We start from the raw sequence: 23,063 nt of genomic DNA, 5'->3' as shown, positions 1-23,063 counted from the left end.
GGATGGCTGGCTAGAGGGAAGGTTCTTGTCTTTTTCCATGGTTAAACCAACTAGGCTCGTAATTTAACAATTGTATTCGTATTAACAGATGGCATAAATGTTTGTTATTAAGGCACATAAAGGTTCACATGTTCCAGAAGGCATTTCTGCCAAAAAAGCATTTAGATTAAAAAAAATAAGTTTACTCTCAAATGGCTCTCCTGTGAAGTAGTGACACGTGACATACGCCTATTTTCCTGAAACGAGGCACATATCATACTAATTTCAGAGTTCCAGATTTACATTTACTATGTTACTTCTAGTCTATGAGACCATGCTGTCAGAAAAGGTCTGCAACTTGAGACAGTATTTGTCACACTGAAAAATAAATCGAGGAGGAACACAGTGAGAGAAAACAAACCAGGGGAGAGAAAGGAAAAATAGTGAAGAGATGGAAGAAGATGGGGGAGAGCACAGATCCAGATCTAGTTGGCAGACTTGGCGGGCTCGATAACATCTTTAATATTTGATAACATAGTTCCAGCTATCGCAGACACCTCCACCAATAAGAGGGAGAAATATATGGCTGAGCACGGCAGACGGGAAAGATTTCAAATCAAACATATTCTAAAGTGATCTCACTCTCTCTTCCATTTTCCACTTGCCCCACTCAACTCTCTCTTGATGTTAGGGGACACAACAGCAATAAGAGAAAGTGAAGTAGCGTAGCACCTGTCACCAGAGTGATATGAATATCGAAGCTTAATCTTATCACAACCAACGCTGTGTTGTTGTCTCAGGTTAGGCAACAATACAAATGGCCAGACATACACTAGATAGAAACATGAAGCCTTCAAAGTCGTGAACAAGGAAAAGGAAAGCGGGGAGGGAATCGTATTGCAGATAGATTACTAGGCTGAAAAATTATGAGAGAATTTATGTGGCTTTTGAGTATGTTAATCTACTCTAGTTGGCTCTGTTGATTTACAGAGAATGTAAAATTGCATTCCACTCTTTAGAAAATGTTTTATGTTACAGACATAAACATTGAGAATGTGTGCTATAAAACAACTCTCTATCCTCCTACGTTCAAGGATTATGATTAAATCAACAGGCCCTGAGAATATGTAATTGTAATAAAGTTACTGTGAATATTTTTTTTGTCTTTAAGCCATTCTTTTCAAATATTCATTTTTTTAATCAACTACAGTGTGATAGCATTATCGAAGGGAAAGTACATCCAGGAATGCCTTGAAATAATAAAGGAAGTTATATTTTAAGACTTCATAGGTTTATAATACGGTCAATTTACTGAGCATTGGGTTTACTAGCATGATGGGCATGACAGAGGAACCTTATTCTCTCCATCCTTCAATAGTAGACCCTGACTCTCTGGCGATAGAGCAAATCTGATGACCTATCACTTCAAATCCAAAGAGATTCCATTAAGCTTGCTGCATGGCTTCTGTAACTTAAGTCCTTTAATATTTAAAGTCACACGGGTTGCAGCTAAGAGCTCCTTGGTGAATACAGAGAGAGAGATGTAGAGGCGTGCCGGGTCAGATCGAGTCATGTTCAACTCCACTCCGCTTGACTCTCTCCAGCATTGTTTGTTGTTTATTTATCCGTTTTCATCGGCATGACTCTTTATGTAACTGCAGAAAGGGGACATCATTATTTTTGCAGAGAAGGGACTCAAAAGCGGAAACACCGTATTAGACAGATAATTTGCGATTTATTTATTCACTGCTGCTACACTATACTAGCCATGGTCAGATATACAGTACATGAACCGATCAGTTCATTAATTTCCCGATAGGCCAAAAGGTTTCAAAAATCTGCCAAAAACTAGAAGATTGATTATTCTGGATAAATAACATCACAGTATCTTCATTTTGAGATGGATAATCGAAACCTACAGTTTAAACAGTTTCTTAACAGGTTGTATTTTCCAAGAACGGTCAAGTGTGTTGCTGCAACCAGTCTTCAGACTCATCTACTCCTCCTCATCTGCCCATTATTCCTTCTTTCTTCTAAGTGATGCCTCTCCTCGGTAGCCCTGGTGTAATGCTGACTCGCACATGAGCCATCACTGGGCTGCTTATGAATCTGTGAAGCAGCATGTACCAAGACAGAGGGTAGAGAGAAGGAGGACACCGAGTTAGAATTAGAAGGAAGAGGAGTGTTGTAAAGCAAGCCAAAGGAAGACACATCAAAAATAAGTCAGAGGAATGCCGTTTATCCCTAGTTTTTCTGCTATAGGAAACTGCCATGGCCACATTAATGGTGGTTAGACTGAGTTGATGAATTGTTCTGCTAAAGAGAGCATTGATGTGAGAGCTGGTCTGAGTGTGGTGTGTTTGGCAATGCCATTGTTTGGGGAGAGCTTGTAATTCTCTCATGTAGGGATATATTTACTGAGATGACTCTCGAGCAAATATTAAGTTGAGAGAAAGAGCGAGCACGTCAATGCTGTATGTATGTCAGACATTATCGAGGTGACTTTTCCCATGGCCCTCTGCCCACCCACACGTGTTGACAACTTTGTGTGTTGTGTGTGTGTGTTGTGTTGTGTGTGTCAAGTTTAAATACCCCTCATTGTCAGGGCATGTAGTGATAATTCCACAGTGTCATCCTACCTTTGGCTCCTGTTTGTACAAAGCTATTATTTACACTTGAAGGTCAGATCCTGCAGAACAGTATGGAAGTTAATTAAGTCGAAGGGTTTGAAGGTTCTCAAAAAAATGCACACTTCTCAACTTAATTGCTTTTTGACAGCGCCCCAGAGTTTTCAGAAAATATAAATGTAATTGATGGCCCGGTCGCGCCATCGGAAGGCCAATAGAAAGCGCACAGGTACCAACAGTGGCTGCCAGTAAATTTGCTTCTGAGTGGATAATGACTTGCCACTGAGGGAGTGAAGTTGTGTAGTGTATTCCAACTGCTGATGTACAGTTAGCAGTGACCGTCTCAGTAGGTTAAACTGTAACAAGCCTGGCCACATAGAAACCACTTAGGCCCTTTTAGTGCTAACCTAGCCTACATTTACCAAGGGAGCAATGATAATTAAAATGAGCTAGCTTTGCATGTGATTAACAAGGTCTCCCTGTGGCGTACAGTATCTCACTGTTGGAGAACAGTAAAGTTAACACACACAGTCCTGGATGATCAGGCTCAGCTATTGGCTGGTTACCCTTATGCTGTATATTTGTGTTAATATCTAACACCTTCACTAGGCCTTAAATAAAACCTTATACGGACTACATTAACATGATACATTAAGTAAATGGGATCAGAATGAGCCTGTTCGATTCTAGCCACTATTATGTATAGCTGACGCAGTGGGAAAATTGAAGCATGCTGTGTAACGACTGAAAGTAGCAGTGAAGTGATGCCACAGGGAGGGATTTACCTGGTACTCATTGGGCCAGAAGGTGCTGACAGCCAGCTCCACTTGGTGCCACTGTCGTCCGTGGGACCCCGACGTGTTCCATACTGGGCTACCCAGCGGGCCGCCGTTGACCCGAACGTACGCCCGCAGTGCCCCTGGACTGTGGCCATCGCGGCTGTACAGGAAGTAGCTGAACTGGACGCAGTGTGTGTCGTTTTCACTCAGCGTCTGCAGCAGGAGCTGGGCGCGATGCCCTGCAGCATGCTGGGAAGAGTTCACCAGCAAATATGAACCTGGAGGGATGAGAGAGAAACAAGGGTAATGTCACACGAGGGTCAGAGATAATGCATAATGTAATGCCATGACCCCAACCTCAGCGTTGAGCAAAATGTCTGTTTTTGCATTTGTGTTTCGCCATTGGGGGGTACATGAACTGATTAACCTGACTCATCCTTCAAGTTCCCTTTGGGTTATGATACAGTGTTCTGAAATGTAATTGTAAGCCATGTAAGTTATTCTGAATGTGTTTACAAGTACTGTATCATTCATTTCGGCCAAATAACGTAACTAGAGTAGAAGTGCATTTTTCAACCCATTTTAGAAAGGAATCATTCACATTTCTGCTGAGGATAGAATAGAAGCACTAAAGATCTCAATGACATATCCCTCCTAAGAGAGTAACTTCTCTTCAGATGCTAGCCTTACAGACAACATTTACATGCCCACCAATATCTCATTATTATTCTGGATAGTCAACATTTTTGTTTTTGAGTTGACACATATAAACATCATATCCTGTTTGCAATAACCTGAAAAAGCTTGTATCACGGTTATGAGAAACCTGGATAAGATGCCTGACATATGCTGATCTTAGACAGGATACTGTGGCATGTAAACATCTTATCCAATATACTGTTGTTTTTGCAGGCTAAATTTCAGATATAACGGGTGTTGTGTCATCATGTTTTCATCTGATTGTCAAACAAATCACTTTAAAAAAAGTAGGCTACCTGCGCAGTTCGATCCACCATAATTACATAATAATTTATTTTGCTGATACTCCGTACTGGACCATAAAGCCTACTGGCTACTTTCACCCCTAATTTAGAAAACTTTCTGCTTATCATTTCTAACATTTGGTAAGCCATATTATGGCTGATGACATTTGGTAAACCATATGATAATTTCCGACATTTGGTAGGCCATTTGTTTGTCAACTATAGTTAGATACTAGCAGCTTCTCTTCTGTCATAACTTGTTGTCCCAGAATTCTAAATGAAGTGGAGCTCACCAGTTAAATGTGCAACCAGAGGGGAAAGAAAACTCTGGACCACCTTTACTCCACACACAGAGACGCATACAAAGTTCTCCCTCGCCCTCCATTTGGCAAATCTGACCATAATTCCATTCCTGCTAACAAGCAAAAGTTAAAGCAGGAAGCACCAGTGACTAGATAAATAAAAAAGTGGTCAGATGAAACAGATGCTAAGCTACAGGACTGTTTTGCTAGCACAGACTGGAATATGTTCCGGGATTCCTCCAATAGCATTGAGGAGTACACCACAGCAGTCAGTGCATCGATGATGTCGTCCCCACAGTGACCGTACATACCCTAACCAGAAGCCATGGATTGCAGGCAACATCCGCTCGTCGGATGTGGCAAAGCTTGCAAACCATTAAAGACTACAAAGGGAAGCACAGCCAAGAGCTGCCCAGTGACACGAGCCTACCAGACGAGCTAAACAACATCTATACTCGCTTCGAGACAAATAACACTGAAACATGCATGAAAGCTCCAGCTGTTCTGGAAGACTGTGTGATCACGCTCTCCGCAGCTGATGTGAGAAAGACCTTTAAACAGGTCAACATTCACAAGGCAACAGGGCCAGATGGATTACCAAGATGTGTACTGCGAGCATGCGCTGACCAACTAGCAAGTGTCTTCACTGACATTTTCAACCTCTCCCTGTCCAAGTCTGTAATACCAACATGTTTAAGGAGACCACCATAGTGCCTGTGCCCAAGAACAATAAGGTAATCTGCCTAAATGACTGGTATCTACAATTAAACACAATCCATGTGTGTGTGTGCGCAGAGTTCATGACTTATTATGTGTATGTGTGTCTGTGCAGGTGTGTGTGTCTCTTCACAGACTCGGCTGTTCCAGAACATGTATTTTGATATATATACACTGCTCAAAAAAATAAAGGGAACACTTAAACAACACAATGTAACTCCAAGTCAATCACACTTCTGTGAAATCAAACTGTCCACTTAGGAAGCAACACTGATATACAATAAATTTCACATGCTGTTGAGCAAATGGAAAAGACAATAGGTGGAAATTATAGGCAATTAGCAAGACACCCCCAATAAAGGAGTGGTTCTGCAGGTGGTGACCACAGACCACTTCTCAGTTCCTATGCTTCCTGGCTGATGTTTTGGTCACTTTTGAATGCTGGCGGTGCTTTCACTCTAGTGGTAGCATGAGACGGAGTCTACAACCCACACAAGTGGCTCAGGTAGTGCAGCTCATCCAGGATGGCACATCAATGCGAGCTGTGGCAAGAAGGTTTGCTGTGTCTGTCAGCGTAGTGTCCAGAGTATGGAGGCGCTACCAGGAGACAGGCCAGTACATCAGGAGACGTGGAGGAGGCCGTAGGAGGGCAACAACCCAGCAGCAGGACCGCTACCGCCACCTTTGTGCAAGGAGGAGCAGGAGGAGCACTGCCAGAGCCCTGCAAAATGACCTCCAGCAGGCCACAAATGTGCATGTGTCTGCTCAAACGGTCAGAAAAAGACTCCATGAGGGTGGTATGAGGTCCCGACGTCCACAGGTGGGGGTTGTGCTTACAGCCCAACACCGTGCAGGACGTTTGGCATTTGCCAGAGAACACCAAGATTGGCAAATTCACCACTGGCGCCCTGTGCTCTTCACAGATGAAAGCTGGTTCACACTGAGCACGTGACAGACGTGACAGAGTCTGGAGACGCCGTGGAGAACGTTCTGCTGCCTGCAACATCCTCCAGCATGACCGGTTTGGCGGTGGGTCAGTCATGGTGTGGGGTGGCATTTCTTTGGGGGGGGGGCGCACAGCCCTCCATGTGCTCGCCAGAGGTAGCCTGACTGCCATTAGGTACCGAGATGAGATCCTCAGACCCCTTGTGAGACCATATGCTGGTGCGGTTGGCCCTGGGTTCCTCCTAATACAAGACAATGCTAGACCTCATGTGGCTGGAGTGTGTCAGCAGTTCCTGCAAGAGGAAGGCATTGATGCTATGGACTGGCCCGCCCGTTCCCCAGACCTGAATCCAATTGAGCACATCTGGGACATCATGTCTCGCTCCATCCACCAACGCCACGTTGCACCACAGACTGTCCAGGAGTTGGCGGATGCTTTAGTCCATGTCTGGGAGGAGATCCCTCAGGAGACCATCCGCCACCTCATCAGGAGCATGTCCAGGCGTAGTAGGGAGGTCATATAGGCACGTGGAGGCCACACACACTACTGAGCCTCATTTTGACTTGTTTTAAGGACATTACATCAAAGTTGGATCAGCCTGTAGTGTGGTTTTCCACATTAATTTTGAGTGTGAATCCAAATCCAGACCTCCATGGGTTGATAAATTGGATTTCCATTGATTATTTTTGTGTGATTTTGATGTCAGCACATTCAACTATGTAAAGAAAAAAGTATTTAATAACATTATTTCATTCATTCAGATCTAGGATGTGTTATTTATATATATACTGCTCAAAAAAATAAAGGGAACACAAAAATAACACATCCTAGATCTGAATGAATGAAATAATGTTATTAAATACTTTTTTCTTTACATAGTTGAATGTGCTGACATCAAAATCACACTGTCAGCACACTAGTACTGTGCACCACCCATAGTCTGTTCTTGTGGGGTATGCATGGGTGTCAGAGTTGTGTGCTAGTAGTTTAAACAGACACCTTCTGCATTCAGGATGTCAACACTTCTTACAAAAACAAGTCAATCTCTCCTCCACTTTGGGCCATGAGAGATTTACATGCATATTATTCATATTTATAAATTAACTGGTTCGAGCCCTGAATGCTGATTGGCTGACAGACGTGGTATTTCAGACCATATACTACAGGTATGACAAAACATGTATTTTTACTGCTCTAATTACGTTGGTAACCAGTTTATAATAGCAGTAAGGCACCTCAGGGGTTTGTGGTATATGGCCAATATACCACGGCTAAGGGCTGTATCCAGGCATCCCGCGTTGCGATGGATGGTGGGAGGGAGAAAGACAGAGAGAGTATGGGAGAGGGGAAAGAAAAAGGGAGGGAGGGCAGCGAGGGAAGAGAGGATAGGGCTGGAGGTCGAATTACACACGTGACTCTCAGACACATGCAACACCTCCTCGTACCTTACAGCTGAAATATGCCCCACAAAGAGAGACATATTTTGTAACCCCTCTCCAGTAACTCAGTGAATATGAAGTGTATTACAAAACCTGATGAAGTGATACTATACTACATTATTCCACTACACTACAAAAGAAAAAGAAACACAGTCCAGTTACTTCTTGACATATAGATGGGAGTAACTTCGCTTGGTTTAGGTTCCACAAATTATCTATTATAAGAAGCAACAGATCTGGACGCCCCTTGGCCCCCTATGTTAAAGGGGTAGAGAGGGGTGGTGTGGCCACATATCTAAAGGCCCGAGAGGGGTCTTGTACAACCAAAATCTCCTCCTCTCCAGCCTACTGATTTGCCCCTGATTTGCCCCTGATTTGTGTCTGTGCTCCTGGGGTTGAGATCTCTGTACTCTCAAGGCGCTTTGCTGAATTAGATCTTTCAGAGTCATTCCCGGTTTCTGCACGCAGAGGTACTCGAGGGACTCGTAAAAGTAAGAGCGAATGAGCAGGCAATGTTCTCCTCACAGACTCTGTGAAGGGAAATTGTGTGTGCTCTTAGTTTTATACACATGCTTTTAACATGTTTCTGTTGTCTCTGCAAGTTAATGATATGTAGGGACACATGTATTGTTCTCCATTTTATATGGATGCTTTTGACCCTCCCTTGACGATGGGGAGGTGTTGAATATGCAATGAGAGAGTTGGAGGTATCAAATATGCTAAAAAAAAAAATGTATTTGATACACTGAAATTCAGTTCAACATGAATTTTATTCAGCAAAAAAAAACAATCACCTTTCGACACCACTATAACAGGCTCACTCAAACTCTCAACAAACAGTTAACTAATGGCACTATTGTCCCGGATGCTGTCACCTTTATTAAATCCTCCTCAAAGGAGTCTCGAAACATATGAGTTGGAAGATGGAAGGTGCACCTTTGGCCAATTTGTTGCTGTGTCATCTCTCACTGTGGTGAGATATTTTGGGAGGTGGTGGGCGAGTCCATCTCTCAGCCATGGCGCTTTGCCTGACACTCTCCACTGTGCCCGTCTGTTTCAGTGGGGACATGAAAGTGAATGCACAGCTTGGTGGCAGGACTACAAGGACAAGAAACAATCACAGCAAGATTGAGAGAATGGAGAAGTAATGATGGAAGGGAGGAATGTGCAGTCCACTATCTCAACTGAGGCACAATGTTCCTTGATTCTCATTGATTTAAAGCCCTGAAAACATGTGCAGCTCGTTCAGAAAGGTTGATCGACACGGACATACAACAAGTACTGACCTCGCTTCAAGATGTTGCAAAGGTCTAAGGATTGACCCTGGTGGACTGTGAAATATGACAACTTTAAATAACTTGAATGCTGCAGTGATGGACATGCTGTTCAACTTTAACCTTGAGCTCCATCCATTTACTTTGAAATCCTAGCGCACGGTGTGAAGAACTTCTTTAGAAGCAACACGTTACTTGGAACTCCTGTTACAAACTCATTATTCCACAAACTCATTATTCCAGCAAAGAGCTGGGGTCAACACAACCTCAACAGGCTCTCCTTTAAACACAGCACATGATGATTAAGGTGAAACCTCCGCCTCTCATGAAACAACAGTCATCTGACTTTTCTGAAAAGCCAAACCCGTCAACCCTTATCAACTCTATGATTATACACTTTCTCTGTCACCTTTAATATGAGCTTGACACCTGATAGTAGCCTATTCATTAATTCACAAGAGAGGATTATAGGTTTTTAGGTTTCTGTAATAGCTTGCCTGGTTTAATGCTTGACTTCATATCTTTGTTGCCAACTTGGAGCCTCAAGATGGAAGCTTAAAAGGATGAAGGACTTGACATTCTGCCTCAATACTGTATGTCAACTGCAATGCTATAGCAACATTTAGTTAGTCCATAACTGGACTATATAGTATATGTGACAGATATTATGCTGCTATTATGACAGGTGAGTTATACATGTTATGTGGAATATTACTTAGAGTGACATTATGTATTGCCATATTGTGTAAATTGCTGTGGCAGTACAAAATAATTTGAGCTAACCAACCAACGCTAGAATTTACATTCATTAACATTCATGCTGAGAGTCATTTTCTCCTTGTAAAATAATATGTAAATATTTACTCGCTAGACATACACATTGACTAACAAAAACTTTTTAGAATTGATGTTAGCTTCAACAAAGTTTCAAATCAAATGTATTTACAAAGCCCTTCTTACATCAGCAGATATCTCAAGGTGTTGTACAGAAACCCAGCCTAAAACCCCAAACAGCAAGTAATGCAGGTGTAGAAGTTTCCTCCAGTTTGCAGGTGATGACGTTTGTCCTACCTTAATTTAAGCAGTGAACTGTTGACCTATAATGTTCATACTTTAAAACAATCTTCACTGAATAACATTAACAGCGACGAGTTACATAAAAAAAAGAAAAATTAAATAGAGAGAATGGTAAGTGGTTAAAAATATATATATTTACTGCTTGAATAACTAGTGTTAGCTCCACACCTGGCAATATGTTACAAATAACAGAACTCCCATCCCCCCAAAGCATACTGTCTCATCAACTGACGGAAGAAATAGGCATACTGGACCAATAAGCAAAATCTGAATGCATGCTTGTTTATGTGTATGTATGATCTTCTGAACTGTATTATGTTCGCCAGGAGTAAATGTTGTCCTTGTTGAAGAAAGAACTCTCCTGAGATCTACTGATCTACTGTTCATGCATTCTTTTATCATCTTCATGTGACTCACAGCCACACCCAGGCATATACAATAACTCCTCCACCGCCTGAATATCCAGTACACACACACCCATGGATGCACACACCCACGTGCACCCACACACACACACACACATACATACATGCACCCACAGTAACACACTCAGACACAGAGATATATAATGCATTATGACTTTTTATGAATTATGATTCAAAAGCCTGTAAAATCTGATAAAGTCACATTCATCCCCTGCTGATCCTCCCAAGGGCGTAGGAACATACATAACAAGATTAGGACTGATCCAGTACATCATAACTCATATGGAGCACTGCAGGACCCAGACCCTGGTCACAGGCTGTACTGGGGGATGCTAGGCATGCCACAATGACAAGGATGGAGGGAGATCCCTGGTGGGTAGTAGTAGGAGAGAATACCACACTAAGATAACGAGAAGTATGAGAAACTATGAATAGAGCAAATGAGAGAGGTTAAGAAGGTTAAGAGGGGAACGAAAGACAGTGGATTGATGTAAAAGCAGTGGTGAAAAAAAAATGCAGAGAGATGCTCCCATTGAAAAAATACATATAAATACAGGGGAAATCTCAGAGCAAGGGAAACGGAAGGGCAAAGACACTTCTCCTTTTCATTTTTCCTCCCATTTGAATTCTCTGAAGCCTCTATTTGATCCCAACAACAAGGCTTTGTTTCTCCCTGACATCAAGGGTGGAAGAGAGGCACTTGTAAACATATCAAGAAATGGGAGCAATAGAGAGTTCTGAAAACATTTGGATCAATAGATGCTTTTGCCTCAGACTCTTAACAACCTTTTACTGCAGTGGGATAAATCAGATTCAAACAGAGTGACTCTTGGCAGTCTTAAACAAATCTACATTGAAACAAAAGTATACACATCACACATTGCTATGCACACCTGTACCATGTTAGATATAGAGGTGACATTTATTCAATTTTGAGTTTGCATCCCAATATTACACTTTATATACAGTTGAAGTCAGAAGTTTAGATACACGTTAGCCAAATACATTTAAACTCAGTTTTTCACAATTCCTGACATTTAATCCTAGTAAAAACGATCCTGTCTTAGTTCAGTTAGGATCACCACTTTATTTTAAGAATGTGAAATGACAGAATAATAGTAGAGAGAATGATTTATTTCAGCTTTTATTTCTTTCATCACATTCCCATTGCCACAACTTTGGAAGCATGCTTGGGGTCATTGTCCATTTGGAAGACCCATTTGCAACCAAACTTTAAAATCCTGACTGATGTCTTGCGATCTTGCTTCAATATATCCACATAATTTTCATCCCTCATGATGCCATCTATTTTGTGAAGTGCACCAGTCCCTCCTGCAGCAAAGCACCCCCACAACATGATGTTGCCACCCCCGTGCTTCACAGTTGGGATGGTGGTATTCGGCTTGCAAGCCTCACCCTTTTTCCTCCAAACATAACGAGGGCAAAACAGTTATATTTTTGTTTCATCAGACCAGAGGACATTTCTCCAAGAAGTACGATCTTTGACCCCATGTGCAGTTGCAAACCAAAGTGTGGCTTTTTTATGGCAGTTTTGGAGCAGTGGCTTCTTCCTTGCTGAGCTGCCTTTCAGGTTATGTCGATAAAGGACTCGTTTTACTGTGGATATAGATACTTTTGTACCCGTTTCCTCCAGCACCTTCACAAGATCCTTTTCTGTTGTTCTGGGATTGATTTGCACTTTTCGCACCAAGGTATGTTCATCTCTAGGAGACAGAATGCGTCTCCTTCCTGTGCGGTATGATGGCTGCGTGGTCCCATGGTGTTTATACTTGCGTACTATTGTTTGTGCAGATGAACGTGGTACCTTCAGGCATTTGGAAACTGCTCCTAAGGATGAACCAGACTTGTGGAAGACTACAATTTTTTTCTGAGGTATTGGCTGATTTCTTTTGATTTTCTCATGACATCAAGCAAAGAGGCACTGAGTTTGAAGGTAGGCCTTGAAATACATCCACAGGTACACCTCCAATTGACTCAAATGATGTCAATTAGCCGATCAGAAGCTTCTAAAGCCATAACATCATTTTCTGGAATTTTACCAAGCTGTTTAAAGGCACAGTCAACTTAATGTGAACTTCTGACCCACTGGAATTGTGATACAGTGAATTAAAAGTGAAATAATCTGTCTGTAAACAATTGTTGGAAAAATGACTTGTGTCATGCACAAAGTAGATGTCCTAACCGACTTGCCAAAACAATAGTTTGTTAAGACATTTTTGGTGGTTGAAAAATGAGTTTTAATGACTCCAAGCATAGTTCCAAAGTTGTGGCAAAATGGCTTAAGGACAACAAAGTCAAGGTATTGGAGTGGCCATCACAAAGCCCTGACCTCAATCCTATAGAAAATATTTGGGCAGAACTGAAAAAGTGTGTGCGAGCATGGGAGCTTACAAACCTGACTCAGTTAAACCAGCTCTGTCAGGAGGAATGGGCCAAAATTCACCCAACTTATTGTGGGAAGCTTGTGGAAGGCTACCTGAAACGTTTGACCCAAGTTAAACCATTTAAAGGCAATGCTACCAAATACTAATTGAGTGTATGCAAACTTCTGATCCACTGTGAATGTGATGAAAGAAATACAAGCTGAAATAAATCATTCTCTCTACTATTATTCTGACATTTCACATTCTTAAAATAAAGTGGTGATCCTAACTGATCTAAGAGTTTAAATGTATTTGGCTAAGGTGTATGTCAACTTCCGACTTCAACTGTATGTATTAAAACACATATATATCACTCATCTACACACAATTCCTCAGAACAACAGTGTGAACATGATTTTATAAATCTTTACACATTTATTGAAATTGAAATGCAGAAATTTCTCTTTTACATAAGTATTCACACCCCTGAGTCAATACATGTTAGAATCATCTTTGGCAGCGCTTACAGCTGTGGATGAGTCTCTAAGAGCTTTGCACAACTGGATTGTACAATATTTGCACATTATTTTTGAAAAAAGAATTCAAGCTCTGTCAAGTTGTTTGTTGATCATTGCTAGACAGCCAGTCTTGACATAGATTTTCAAGACGATTTAAGTCAAAACTGTAACTAGGTCACTCAAGAACATTCATTGTCGTCTTGGTAAGCAACTCCAGTGTATAGTTGGCCTTTAAGTTATTGTCCTGCTGAAAGGTGAATTTGTCTCCCAGTGTCTGTTAGAAAGCAGACTGAACCAGGTTTTCCACTAGGATTTTACCTGTGCTTAGCTATATTCTGTATCTTTTTATCCTAAACAACTCTCTTCCTTGCCGATGAAGTACCCATAACATGCTGCAACCACCACCATGTTTGAAAATATGAAAAGTGGTACTACATTTTTTACAGTATTACTTTAGTGCCTTGTTGCTAACAGGATGCATGCTTTGGAATATTTTTTGTTCTATACAGGCTTCCTTCGTTTCACTGTCATTTAGGTTAGTATTGAAGACTAACTGCAATGTTGTTGATCAATCCTGAGTTTTCTCCTATCACATTCCTCTCCGGAAACTGATTTAGGAAGGGAGCCTATATCTTTGTAATTAAGTATAATTAAAAACTTCACCACGCTCAAAGGGATATTCAATGTCAATAGGTGCGCTTCTTTGCATTGGAAAACCTCCCTGGTGTTTGTGGTTGAATCTGTGTTTGAAATTCACTGCTCGACTGAGGGACCTTATAGATAATTGTATGTGTGGGGTACAGAGCTGAGGTAGTCATAAAAAAATATATTAAATGCTATTATTGCACACAGAGTGAGTTCATTCAACTTATTACGTGACTTGTTAAGCAGATTTTTACTCCTGAACTTAGGCTTGCCATATCAAATCATTTCAGAAACGTCCGCTGTTACAATGAAACCAATGCAATAGTCCCAAAAGTGCAAAATCAACTCTTAGAGGACTAGGTTGTAGCTAATCATAAGTATGCCCGTATGCTAAATGAGTCAGGAAAATATTATTACCAAAGAAATGTATTAAGCTATTATTGTGTTTACTATTATTGTTTCTTGGCCTTACTTCTTGCCTTAGATACATAATAACATAATCTGAATATACTTTCTAAACACACAAGGGAAACACTAACAACAACAATCAAATAAGATTAATGCTACAGTAGCTCTCTGTAAGAAAACATGGTCATAGTCTGAAAGGCTTATAATGCATCTCATTACAAAACCACTTCCAAAGCAAAAACATAATTAATAATAATAATTTCAGAAGTTGAGCAAAAGGCAAAAGTACTAAAGAGATTCATTATGCGTATTCTTTAACCTTCATCTTCAACAAATAATCGGGAAGACAATTGATGTGTCAGATGAGAGTGAAATAGAGAGATTAATAGATCTAGTCAGTGCTATCATGAATATTTGTGAATATACAGTAGGTCTCACAAAGCAAAGCTTCCTCCATTACTCTCCTTTTTCCCCCCTGTTCCAGGCATAACCAAATAGTATGGTAGCTAATTAGGTCTTCATGCTAGCCCACCAGGAATCTTATTTATGATATTTTTTGTGGAAATCTCAGGTAAAATATGTTTTACTACAATACCACACTTACTGTTCAGGTCTTAAATGTAGTCATAAAGCAAACACATCCAAAACACATACACACACACACGCGCACACACATGCAGACACAGGCATTGAAATGGCCGAGATGAGATTGGAGGTGAAAAACATCTGGGCTGGGTGTATGGGAGTCTTCTCCATTGAGCAGCATCAGGTCAAGGGGGGACTGACAGGCCTTTCGTTCCAGAGCCTGACCTGCGGAGTGTGACCCGATCTCATTCGCACTCCCTCGCTCTGTCTATCTCAACCATTGCTTTTCTCTATAGCTAAACCCTCATCCATCAAGCATATTCTCTCTCCTAGCCTCTCTCCTATTAGAAACACACAACTCAGTAAAGGCATTTACATTTTATTTTATTTTAAAAAAAATCCCCTCATAGCCGTGATATTTCCCAATGACAAGAGGTTTTTAGTCTGACAGAAACACACAACTCAGTAAAGGCATTCACATTTTCTGTTCTTTAAAAAATGTTCCCCTCATAGCCATGATATTTCCCAATGACAAAAGGTTTTTAGTCTGACAATCATTCTCCGTGCTGGTGTTTTCATAATATATATATTTTTTTTTAGGGAAGTCATATTGAGACTAAAGTCTATTTTACAAATGAGCCCTGCACACAGACAAACAAATATACATTTATACAATACACACAAAAGAATACACATTAATATACAAAACACAGTCAACTAAAAACTCTATCTATCTATCTCTCTCTGTTTATTTCTATAATCCCACACTGCATTCTGTTATATACCACGCTCACCTACCTCTCTCCTCTCTTCCCTCTCTCTCTGTCTTTCCTCCCCCAAGGACCCTTCTTCTCCAGAGGTGTCAGACTGGCAGAGCATATGGCCTCTGAGCAGCACAGAGACTTCAGAATTGGGAGAACAGTGTCACAAGGTCGATTATTATTATTATTATTATTATGTCTTATTACTTTTCTATTATGTCTCTATTTTTCCTTTTTGAAATTGGACAACATTGTTCGATTCAGGAGAAGTGTATCTATAAAATGGTGTAAAATAGTCCTATGTTTGAGAACTTTGAATTATGACATTTTGTGGTTTTGAATTTGGCGCTCTGATTTTTCACTGGCTGTTGAATATTGTGAACCGCCAGCGTCCCGCCTCCCCGAGAGAGGTTAAGGACCATATAACTAAATAACAGTAACTCTACAAATGTATACGTCCCAGTTATCAGATTTACATCTACATGTTGTGGAATTTATATGGTTACATATGAAACTATTTGTGAGAAGATTAAATGTTATTTTAGACTTCTAAATGAGAATTGTTTTCATATAGACTTTTGCCAAGTCAGTAACCATGGCCACGTGAGCACAGATATTGTGGCAACGTGATGGAACTGTCCTCCAAGTTGAGAGCATAAAAGGAGTGCTAACAAAATGTACATTAGATCAAAACATGCCGGGTTTATTCCGGTGTGTAAAGTGGTTCTAGCTGTACCCTGAATAATCAACCATTGAGACCAGACAGTGTGGAGCGGTGGCTACATGGGTGACGAATGGTTAGACTCTACCAGACTAGAATATGTGCAGCTGAATACGTAACAAATGGTAAGACCCTCAAAATATCAAAGAGTGAAGACTAGACATTCACAGTCTGCAGCTGTAATATAAAGTAGTCTAGAACTTTGACCAAAGTCACGATGAAGATCTCCAAGGACAACCGCGTGTGTAACATTTGAAGGATCCAGTCTAGGAAACTCGACCGAAGACGAGAAAAGAGGAACATTTCCCTCTCAACACAGTGTGGTACGTCTAATGTATCCATTCTAACAGACACTTCCAGAACAAAGAAAGACTACTACCACAACTAGGGACATTGTGACCTCTGATGGACAAATCAGAGACTTCTGAGACAAATCAGAAAAAGTCTCTGACAAATCAGAGACTTCTGTCGAACTGGACCGGGTCGATTTCAACAGAGAGAGACAGACAAAGACGTCTAAGCGTAAATATATACATTGTAATTATTTTTGAATGAGCGGTCGTTCATGTGCAAAGTATTATTTCAACTGTATGTACGATAGAAGGAGAACAAAGGAATTCAACTGTCACGACTTCCGCCAAAGTCGGTCCCTCTCCTTGCTCGGGCGGCGTTTGGCGGTCCGCCGATCCACTTTTCATTTTCCATTTGTTCTGTCTTTGTCTTACACACCTGGCTTCACTCAATCAATCACTTGTTTATTATTTAACCCTCTGTTCCCCATGTTGTGTTTGTGAGTGATTGTTTATTGTAATTCGGTCCGTCTTTGTGTTCTCGTGATGTTACTTTGTAAATTTGTATTTTTGAGTAAAGTACGTTGATGACTCATATCTGCTGTCCTGCGCCTGACTCTCTACACCAGATACACACAGGACCCTTACACCTTCTCCTGCTCTTTTTTTCCCCCACCCCTTTAATCGTGTAACAAGCCGTCATATCGGGTTAGTCCACTCGGGACTTTAGGTAATCAATTCAACCTATATTGTCTGTGTTTATGTATTTCTGTGTGATTATTTAGGTAGTTAGTAAATAGTTAATCCAATTTGTGTATCGCTGAATCATTATTTAGACTAGGGTTCGTGCAGTTTTGAAGTCAACGATGTTCAGAATGAGACTTATATGAGGTAATAATAATTCATGGATGACTAATATGATAACGATATATTCTTGAGTTAATTCAGGAAAAGGTAACTTATTAAACAAAAATGTTCCATGGTGCCCCAAGATTGCTAATGATTCATTTAATCACGTAATAATTAAACATAGTTAACCTCTCTGGGCTAGGCGGGACGAATTCGTCCCACCTACGTAACAGCCAGTTGAATCCTGTGGCGCGATTTTCAAAACGTTTGAAATGCTATTACTTCAATTTCTCAAACATATGACTATTTTACAGCTATTTAAAGACAAGACTCTCGTTAATCTAACCACACTGTCCGATTTCAAAAAGGCTTTACAACGAAAGCAAAACATTAGATTATGTCATCAGAGTACCAAGCCAGAAATAATCAGACACCCATTTTTCAAGCTAGCATATAATGTCACAAAAACCCAGAAGACAGCTAAATGCAGCACTAACCTTTGATGATCTTCATCAGATGACAACCCTAGGACATTATGTTATACAATACATGCATGTTTTGTTCAATCAAGTTCATATTTATATCAAAAAACAGCATTTTACATTAGCATGTGACGTTCAGAACTAGCACCTCCGGTGAATTTACTAAATTACTCACGATAAACGTTCACAAAAAGCAGAACAATTATTTTAAGAATTATAGATACAGAACTCCTCTATGCACTCGATATGTCCGATTTTAAAATAGCTTTTTGGTGAAAGCACATTTTGCAATATTCTAAGTACATAGCCCAGGCATCACGGGCTAGCTATTTAGACACCCGGCAAGTTTAGCACTCACCAATATCAGGTTTACTATTATAAAAGTTTGATTACCTTTTGTTGTCTTCGTCAGAATGCACTCCCAGGACTGCTACTTCAATAACAAATGTTGGTTTGGTCCAAAATAATCCATCGTTATATCCGAATAGCGGCGTTTTGTTTGTGCGTCCCAGACACTATCTGAAATGGTAAATCAGGGTCGTGCGCATGGCGCAATTCGTGACAAAAAAAATCTAAATATTCCATTACCGTACTTCGAAGCATGTCAACCGCTGTTTAAAATCCATTTTTATGCCATTTTTCTCGTAAAAAAGCGATAATATTCCGACCGGGAATGTCCATTTAGCTAAACAGAGGAAAGTAAACAAAGCTTTCGGTCGACGCGGGCACGAGCCCGAGTCTCACAGTACTGTAACCAGCCACTACCCAAACGCGCTACTTTTTTTCAGCCAGAGCCTGCAAAGCCACGATTCAGCTTTTTACCGCCTTCTGAGACCCTATGGCAGCCATAGGAAGTGTCACGGGACAGCTAAGATCCTCACTCTTCAATAAACAGAGACAAGAAGAACGACACCTTGTCAGACAGGCCACTTCCTGAATGAAACCTTCTCACATTTTTGCCTGCCAAATGAGTTCTGTTATACTCACAGACACCATTCAAACAGTTTTAGAAACTTTAGGGTGTTTTCTATCCAAAGCCAATAATTATATGCATATTCTAGTTACTGGGCAGGAGTAGTAACCAGATTAAATCGGGTACGTTTTTTATCCGGCCGTGTCAATACTGCCCCCTACCCCCAACAGGTTAAACGCAAATAAAACTAAATGCATGCTCTTCAACCGATCATTGCCCGCACCTGCACGCCCATCCAGCATCACTACTCTGGACGGCTCTGACTTAGAATACGTGGATAACTACAAATACCTGGGTGTCTGGCTAGACTGTAAACTCTCCTTCCAGACTCATAATAAGCATCTCCAATCCAAAATTAAATTTAGAATCAGCTTCCAATTTCGCAACAAAGCATTCTTCACTCATGCTGCCAAACACACCCTCGTAAAACTGACCATCCTACCGATCCTCGACTTCGGCGATGTCATCTATAAAATAGCCTCCAACACTCTACTCAACAAACTGGATGCAGTCTATCACAGTGCTATCCGTTTTGTCGCCAAAGCCCCATACACTACCCACCATTGTGACCTATACGCTCTCGTTGGCTGGCCCTCACTTCATACTCGTCGCCAAACCCACTGGCTACAGGTTATCTACAAGTCTCTGCTAGGTAAAGCCCCACCTTATCTCAGCTCGCTGGTCACCATAGCAGCACCCACTCGTAGCACGCGCTCCAGCAGGTATATCTCACTGGTCACCCCCAAAGCCAATTCCTCCTTTGGTCGCCTTTCCTTCCAGTTCTCTGCTGCCAATGACTGGAACGAACTGCAAAAATCTCTGAAGCTGGAGATTCCCCATCTCCCTCACTAGCTTTAAGCACCAGCTGTCAGAGCAGCTCACAGATCACTGCACCTGTTCATAGCCCATCTGTATACAGCCCATCTATCTACCTCATACTGTATAGATTTATTTATTCTGCTCCTTTTGCACCCCAGTATCTCTACTTGCACATCCATCTTTTGCACATCTACCATTCCAGTGTTTAATTGCCATATTGTAATTACTTTGCCACCATGGCCTATTTATTGCCTTAATTCCCTTATTTTACCTAATTTGCACTCACTGCATATAGACTTTTTGTTTTCTTTTTTTCTACTGTATTATTGACTGTATGTTTTGTTCATTCCATGTGTAACTCTGTGTTGTATGTGTCTAACTGCTATGCTTTATCTTGGCCAGGTCGCAGTTGCAAATGAGAACTTGTTCTCAACTAGCCTACCTGGTTAAATAAAGGTGAAATAAAAAATAAAATAAAAATACGTTTTTCCAGCAGTAGACTTTGATTGATAATATCAAAAGTTGCACTGAAGTCTAACAAAACAGTCAATCTTTTTCTCATCAAATTTTTCTCAGCCAATCATCAGTCATTTGTGTAAGTGCTGTGCTTGTCGAATGTCCATCTCTATATCGATGCTGAAAGTTTGTTCCAGAAGTTTACTAAGGGTTGGTAACAGGCTGATTGGTCAGCTATGTGAGCCATTAAAGGGGGATTTACTATACTTAGGTAGCGGAATTACTTTTTCTTCCCTCCAAGACTGGGGGCACACACATTCTAGTAGGCTTAAATATAAAATATGAGTGGCAATATCGTCCTCAGTAATTTTCCATCCAATTTGTCAGACCCCGGTGGCTTGTCATTGTTGATGAACAACAATTTTTTCACCTCTTCAACACTAACTTTACAGAATTTAAAATTACAATGCTTGCCTTTAAGAATTTGGTCAGATATACTTGGATGTGTAGTGTCAGCATTTGTTGCTGGCATGTCATGCCTAAATTTGCTAATCTTGGCAATGAACAAATCATTAAAGTAGTTGGCAATATCAGTTGTTTTTGTGATGAATGAGCCATCTGATTCAATGAATGATGGAGCTGAGTTTGCCATTTTTCACTGAATTTCATTTAAGGTGCTCCAAAGCTTTATACTATCATTCTTTATTTCATTTATCTTTGTTTCAGTCACACCCTGATCTGTTTCACGTGTCTTTGAGCTTGTCTCCATCCCCTCCAGGTGTTGCCCATCTTCCCCAATATCCCCAGTGTATTTATACGTGTTCTCTGTTTGTCTGTTGTCAGTTAGTTTTGTTTCGTGAAACCTACCAGCGTTTGTCCCCTTGCTCCTGTCTGTTCTTGTTACTGTTTTCTTGTCTTTCCCAGTTTTGACCTTTCTGCCTGCCCTGACCCTGCCTGCCGATCTTTACCTTGCCACACCTCTCTGGATTATTGACCTTTCTGCCTGCCCTGACCCTGAGACTGCCTGCCGTTCCGGACCTGTTGCACCTTTTCTGGATAACTGACCTCTGCCTGCCCTTGACCTGTCGTTTGCCTGCCTCTGTACTAGAAATAAACATTTGTTACTTTGACACTGTCTGCATCTGGGTCATACCCGAAACCTGATAGTTTCATAGTGTAGTTTCTTTTTCTTTTTAATTCAGTTTAGTCACATGATTTCTCAATTGGCAATAGGTTGTGCAGCCTGTCTTATTTGCCATTCCTTTTGCCTCATCCTTCTCGTCCATACAATTTTTCAATTCCTCATCAATCCATGGGCATTTAACGGTTTTTACAGTCATTTTCTTAATGGGTGCATGCTTATTAGCAACTGGAATAAGCAATTTCATAAATGTGTCAAGTGCAGTGTCTGTTTGCTCCTCATTACACAACACGGACCAACAGATATTCATTACATCAATAACTACAAAACTTCTTGTATGCCCTCTTATGAACTCTCATTCCTGTGCTGTTTGTAACTACCCTGGTAGGTCAGACTGATAACCTGAACCAGGTTGCAGGCACTGGTTACAGTTTGAAGCTTTTTCTTGAGTGGGCAGCTTGATGAAAGCCAGTCAATATTTTTAACTCACCCAGAAAATATACCTCTGTTGATATCACATACATTATCAAGCATTTCACACGTTATCCAGATACTGACTATTAGCACTTGGTGGTCTATAGCAGCTTCCCACAAGAATGGGCTTTAGGTGAGGCAGATGAACCTGTAGCCAGTATTTAACATTACATTGTCTCTAAGCTTTACAGGAATGTGGTTCTTTATATAGACCACAACACCGCCTCCGTTGGCATGTCTGTATTTTCGGTAAATTTTATAATCATATATTGCTACCACTGTATCATCAAAGGTGATGATGAACCTGTAGCCATATTACTAACAGTATTTGACATGAGATCCTCTCTAATCTTTACAGGAATGTGGTTCTGAATATAAACAGCAACACCTCCACCATTGGAATTTCTATCTTTTCTGTAAATGTTATATTATAACCTTGTATTGCTACCACTGTATCATCAAATGTATTATCTAAGTGAGTTTCAGAGATAGTCAGAATATAAATTACATATGTTACTAGCAAATTATTGATTTCATGACCCTTGTTTCTTAAGATGCATATGTTAACCTGTTAGGGCTAGGGGGCAGCATTTGCACGTCTGGATAAAAAAAATGTACCCGATTTAATCTGGTTACTAATCCTACCCAGTAACTAGAATATGCATATACTTATTATATATGGATAGAAAACACTCTAAAGTTTCTAAAACTGTTTGAATGGTGTCTGTGAGTATAACAGAACTCATTTGGCAGGCAAAACCCTGAGACATTTTCTGACAGGAAGTGGATACCTGATGTGTTGTATTGACTTTAAACCTATCCCATTGAAAAACACAGGGGCTGAGGAATATTTTGGCACTTCCTATTGCTTCCACTAGATGTCACCAGCCTTTACAAAGTGTTTTGAGTCTTCTGGAGGGAGATCTGACCGAACAAGAGCCATGGAACGATGATGTCCCATTAGACACCTGGCGCGCGAGTTCATGTTGGGTACCCTCGTTCCAATACG

The 23,063-nt window shown here is 40.8% G+C and overlaps 1 protein-coding gene across 5 annotated transcripts in view; it reads right to left on the bottom strand.

Annotated features, from left to right (window-relative positions):
• The window catches only part of LOC106604982 (receptor-type tyrosine-protein phosphatase U), a 242,004-nt gene that overhangs the window by 142,755 nt on the left and 76,186 nt on the right, over positions 1-23,063 (bottom strand). For all 5 annotated transcript variants that reach the window (XM_082975231.1, XM_082975229.1, XM_082975232.1 and 2 more), the window contains exon 3: positions 3,392-3,663. In XM_082975231.1, coding sequence (XP_082831357.1) covers positions 3,392-3,663 — 272 coding nt within the window. The remainder of the gene's footprint in view (positions 1-3,391; positions 3,664-23,063) is intronic.

The sequence above is a fragment of the Salmo salar genome, chromosome 05 (genome assembly GCF_965601325.2).
Source record: "Salmo salar chromosome 05, fSalSal1, whole genome shotgun sequence".
Lineage (NCBI taxonomy): Eukaryota > Metazoa > Chordata > Actinopteri > Salmoniformes > Salmonidae > Salmo > Salmo salar.
This window is presented reverse-complemented; position numbering and strand designations above follow the sequence as displayed.